At 35.5% G+C, this 5,458-nt stretch overlaps 1 protein-coding gene across 1 annotated transcript; it reads left to right on the top strand.

Annotated features, from left to right (window-relative positions):
• The first annotated feature begins 205 nt into the window (after positions 1 to 205).
• LOC112014223 (probable prolyl 4-hydroxylase 4) lies at positions 206 to 4,969 on the top strand. Its single transcript, XM_024046600.2, has 7 exons — positions 206 to 503; positions 607 to 664; positions 753 to 857; positions 1,905 to 1,962; positions 3,561 to 3,736; positions 4,158 to 4,227; positions 4,333 to 4,969. The coding sequence occupies exons 1-7, from the start codon at positions 370 to 372 to the stop codon at positions 4,629 to 4,631; spliced, it is 900 nt and encodes a 299-aa protein (XP_023902368.1). The 5' UTR covers positions 206 to 369; the 3' UTR covers positions 4,632 to 4,969.
• Positions 4,970 to 5,458: the final 489 nt, after the last annotated feature.

Raw genomic sequence — 5,458 nt, 5'->3', positions numbered from 1 at the left:
TACACATATTTTTAAACAACGATTTTTAGTTTTTGAATACATATACCAATCACTCCTCAATGAGTTCAATTATTAAAATTTCTTACGATTGATGTCAATTTTATTGTAGACGTAACAATGAAATTGTATAGTATTTATTAAGAAAAAAAAAATTTTAATGTAGGAGGTCGACACGACAGCGTGAAACAGTAGACAAATCCTTGTGGCACTGACAGTTAGGCGAGTCAGAACTTCAGACAGATACACACAGAGTTAACCAAATCCAAAACCAAAGTAACAAACACTATTTAATTTTTCTCAGAAAATTTGACATTTTCCCAGAAAATCTCTCTCTTTCTCTCTCTCTTCAACGACCAAGCATTCCAACCAATGGTTTGGTCTCATCTATTCCTGTTTTTGGTCTCGATCTCTTCGATCCTCCGTGAATCTTCGTCCTCCTATGCTGCTTCTCCTAGCTCCATCATCAATCCCGCTAAAGCTAAACAAGTTTCATGGAAGCCAAGGTCAATCTCTCTCTCTCTCTCTCCCTCTCTCTCTCTCTCTCTTTCACTCTTAAAATTGCTCAATTCGCAAAGATTCAATATTTACTTCAATTTTTGTTTGCAGAGCGTTTGTGTACGAAGGTTTTCTTACGGACTTAGAATGCGACCATTTGATCTCTCTTGTGAGTGTGATTTGAGATTTTTGATTTCAATTAGGAATTTCGATTCGATTACTAATTAGAATTCGTTGATTGCATAATTGTGATTCAGGCGAAATCGGAGCTGAAGAGATCTGCGGTGGCGGATAACGAGTCCGGTAAAAGCAAGCTCAGCGAAGTTCGTACCAGCTCCGGAATGTTCATCAATAAGGGCAAGGTTTAATTCTATTGTGAAATTTTTTTATTGTTTTTGAATCCATTTGTGTTTTTCTACTTTGCTTGCATTTGGATTGAGGATTTAAAATCAAGGGGATTGAAGAATGATTGCTATTTATAAGTTGCTTGATATGAATTTAATAAAGATAAGATTGATTTTAATTTTAGTATGATAACATTTTATATCTAATTAAAATGTTAAAGGTCATTGGTTTAAGGAATATTTTTAGAAACTTTTTATGGAAAAAAAAAAAAATGCAATTGGTATCAAAACTTTTTAAAAATAACTTATCAAATGTCCTGAGGGTACCCATTAACTGGACCCTTATTTCAAATCCACATACTTAATAAATTGTAAATCTTGCATATATTAAGCTACTACTTTACATACTAACGTGACAATGAATGATATTGATGCCACTTCAACAGCATAGCATAGTGATTGGTGACATGTCATCAATTTGTAAGACTTGTGTAGTAAAATTTGTAGTATCTCTAGGATTACTCTTTGTCCTTTGATACTTTATTTGATTCATTTAAAATCTGAGTTCTCTCTAAATATTTCCTATATGAGTAACATATATGCTATCTTCCTTGTTTGGCATGTTTAGTCATGTTGTAGGTTTCTTTTATGAAGTAAAAGTTAGTGTCTTTCTACTTTGTTAATTTTCTTTGCTTAGAAGGAGTTATTATTGAATTATAATTGTCGGCATTTCAAACTTCTCTTAACATTTTGGTTCTAAAATAGGAACACATAACCACAAAAAACTTTGATAATTTTGCTTTAGTTGATAATGATCAAAATTATGTGTACCTTTTGTGAGTTCTTTTACACCAAATAACCTATAGTACTCATTTGGGTGAAATACAGTCTTAATCCTTTCTATTGATTTAGTGTTTCGTTGTGGGTCTACTTTATTTTGCTTTCTTTAGTTCTTTTCCCTTTGTTTAAAACTCATACTTGATTGCTTACTTTTCCATTTCAATTACCTCATATTTTGCTGTCTATAACAGGTACAAGTTTTTCACTCTTATCATTCTTTTGTAGGATCCTATTGTTTCTGGTATAGAGGACAAGTTAGCTACATGGACATTTCTTCCAAAAGGTATGCCCTTTGTGTATGCACTCTTTCTTTTATGGTGGGGGCTTTTAATGCAATCATTATCTAGATATTTTTGTATAATCACTTCAAGCTTGTTTGTTGAATGAAAGATAATTGTGATTCTATTAAGAAAAGAAATAAGTTGATTTACTGATTGGATATATGCTTTTGTCTACCCTTAAAATAACAAAAGTGTGTCACAAGGAGAGATGGTCTATAAGTGAAGATAATCTTCATGCTCCTATGCTGCTTCGCCCATCAGTTCTTTTTTAATTTTTATTTATTCCTTTCTTCATATTTTTTATTGAGCCAATCATAATCAGGCAATTTCCATATTTTCTGGAAGGGATTTAGATGTGGCCCATGTGTATAATTCTCTGTTAGATTTTTTTTATTTTTTATTTTTTCCATGGATAAATATTCTCAGTAGGATTATTTCCTGGCTTTCTATGTTTGGTTTCACTTGTTAAGGAGCTTCCATGTTAGTTTACTAGCCATACGTTCTGAATTCCCATTTATATTTGATTCCCATTCTTAAAAGGATGTCACAGCTGCCCTTAAAAAGAGCATTGTAATCTATAGAATTTTATGGCATCAATGGGGAGAATTTAAAGTGACTTTTTAGCTGCTCTCAAGGGTGTGATACCTTCTTTGCTCATTGTGATTGCTCTATAAAACTTTTGTTAACTTCCTGCAGTAAACCATACTTGAAACCATTGAATTGAACCAGTAAAACCTTTTTTTTCTATTCCCTATTTCTCTAAGCCCCAACAACCAACAAAAGTTTCAACATTGACGATAACCTTAAGGTAGAAAAGTCATCTTAAGTCTTAACAAAAAACGAAGGTACAAAATTTATGGTGGTAAGCTTAATTCTTGCATCAGGTATGATAGCTGAGCAATCTGTCATATGTCACATAGCCTCATCAGTGGACTTTCCATATACAGATGATGCAAGACTGCTTAGAATTCAGAACTGATTAGGATTTAGAGGTATGGTTTGTGGAAATGAGGCTTATCTCAAGTGGCATTTTCTCCCTTCATAAAGAATAAATAAAGGGTAGAGATGTGGTTTCAAGACTCATTCTGTGTGTGTAACTTACCAGTTAAAAGAGGGAGAGAGGGAGGGGGGGAAATTACATGTAGGGTCTGCCACAAAAGTTTTTGTGGCTCCTTGCTCACTTAATGTTGCTAAATCAGCAATTCTGGCCATGCTACCAAGGCCTTCTGAATCCCATCTACACAGGTCAATAAACTTTTTTTATTTTTTTTTTATTTTTTATAATTCAGAATGTGATATAATAAAACGGAAAGCATTTTGCCAATGAGCTATGCTCAACTAGCATTTCTTCCTCCCATATTAATTGGATGGAGGGTGAGGCAGTGGATTCATGACCCACTGTGTGCATGTATAACTTACCCAAAAAAAAATGTGGAAAGCACCATTTTTATGTATGGTTAAATGTGTGTTACATTGTAGATATCATTAGGAAAGTGTATTATCAATGTCCATCTTGTAATATGTGAAATGATATAGCTTGATTTCTTCATCTTGATACTGGAACACGAACTAGATATGATTTGTGTTCCTTGAATTTCAGAAAATGGGGAGGACATACAAGTGTTAAGATATGAGCCTGGGCAGAAATATGACCCACACTATGATTACTTTGCCGACAAGGTTAATATAGCCCGGGGTGGACACCGAATTGCAACAGTACTCATGTATCTTACTGATGTGGCCAAAGGTGGCGAAACAGTGTTCCCTGAAGCAGAGGTCAGTTCAAGTATTGACTCTGTTCATTTTCATTAGAACTTTTTTATATTCATAATTGCAGTCAACCTTCTTTGACATTCTTGGCAAAACTTTTTCAGAAAAAAGAAAAAAAAGAAAAAAGAAAAAAGAAAAAGAGAAGCAGATATTCATTGAACTCTTAAAAGATAAAAGAGGGACACAACCATCATACATGCGCTTAACCTCATGGTGGGGATGATGCAATGCTCCTCTCAATGTTGATATTTAATACAGAAAATTTGGATTTTCTTTTCCTTTTTTGTTGGTTTCTCTTTTGTTGTTGGAGGGTGGGGGAGGTTGGAACTTTTCTCCTTCTATGAGCATGTTGGAACATTTGCTGATCTGATTATTTTCTTTATATTATTTTAGTTATTTAAATTTATGTATGCCAATCTGCCAACAGGAACCCCCACGTCGTAAAGCTTCTGAAACGAATGGTAATCTCTCTGAATGTGCAAAAAAAGGAATAGCAGGTGAGCCACTGGTCAGATTATCATTGTTGTGCATTCACAATATTGCCTTTTCGATAAGCTGACATGATTTCTGTTATCTTCCAACCCCGCATTGGAAATACTTAGTGAAACCACGAAGGGGGGATGCACTTCTTTTCTTCAGTCTCCACCCAACTGCCATTCCAGACACAAACAGTCTCCATGCAGGTTGCCCTGTGATTGAAGGTGAGAAATGGTCAGCAACAAAGTGGATTCATGTGGACTCGTTTGACAAGATCTTGAACCCAGCTAGTGGTAACTGCACTGATCTGAATGATAGCTGTGACAGATGGGCTGCACTTGGAGAGTGCACAAAGAATCCGGAGTATATGGTTGGATCTCCAGAGCTTCCTGGCTACTGTAGGAGGAGTTGTAAGGTGTGTTAGAAAGTTAACTTACACTTTCCTCATTGAACAGCTTTGGTGGTAGGGGTTTTTTGGTGGATCCTAATGTCTTGTTAAGGTGGTTTTACAGAAACTTTATATTCTTTTTTGGTTAGTAGTGGAAATATAATTTGATATTATATGAGACCATTCTCTTGCCAAGTGGAAGGGACGCCACATTGTTTCCATGTCAATCTCACATGCTTAAAATTTTAGATGCATGAGAGAATATTTGTGTTGTGAGACAGAGATAGAGAGTGCTGAAATTTTACATATATTACATGTTCTTGGAGGGATGAATGAATGGGATTTGTTCCATTTCCAAGTACATTTTGTTCGTAGGGAAAGGGGTTGAACATGAAGCCATCCAGGTGACTTGTGGTCATTTGTTATTTACTAATTATTGATTTGGCTACGGAGAGCATTCGCACTGGGACTTCTAAATGGCATATGTAGGATAGCTTTACCATTTTCACACAAAAACCAAGCTTCATCCGGACTTCTAAAACTCAACTTTTGCAAAAAATTTCCAATAGTGCTACAGTGCAATTTTACCTTTAGAATTGCACTGTAGCTCAATTCTAAACCGAAATAATAGTTTTTAATACTCTCTCTCCTTTTGTAACCTTGATATTTCTCTCTCCTCTCTCATTATTTCTCTTCTTTTCTCTCTCTTCCTTCTTTCTTTCTCATCTGCTCTCTGCTCTCTTCAGACCCAAGACCCCGTGCTCTCTCTAATGACCCTCTCTCTCTCTCATCTGGTGGTTGTGGGTTTCTCTATCTCTCTCTCTAGTGGTGGTGGGATTGTGACTGGCGTGGGCATGGGTCGG

The sequence above is a fragment of the Quercus suber genome, unplaced genomic scaffold, assembly GCF_002906115.3.
Source record: "Quercus suber isolate HL8 unplaced genomic scaffold, Cork oak 2.0 scaffold_39, whole genome shotgun sequence".
NCBI lineage: Eukaryota > Viridiplantae > Streptophyta > Magnoliopsida > Fagales > Fagaceae > Quercus > Quercus suber.
Note: the sequence above shows the minus strand (reverse complement) of the source record. Positions and strands in the feature narration are given on the sequence as shown.

What these genes read in the sequence shown, in the direction of transcription:
- LOC112014223 (XM_024046600.2), top strand. Translation starts at nt 370, where the DNA reads ATGGTTTGGTCTCATCTATTCCTGTTTTTGGTCTCGATCTCTTCGATC. An exon ending in GCGACCATTTGATCTCTCTT is followed by an intron (nt 665 to 752) that starts GTGAGTGTGATT and finishes ATTGTGATTCAG; the next exon opens with GCGAAATCGGAGCTGAAGAG. An exon ending in TGCAAAAAAAGGAATAGCAG is followed by an intron (nt 4,228 to 4,332) that starts GTGAGCCACTGG and finishes GGAAATACTTAG; the next exon opens with TGAAACCACGAAGGGGGGAT.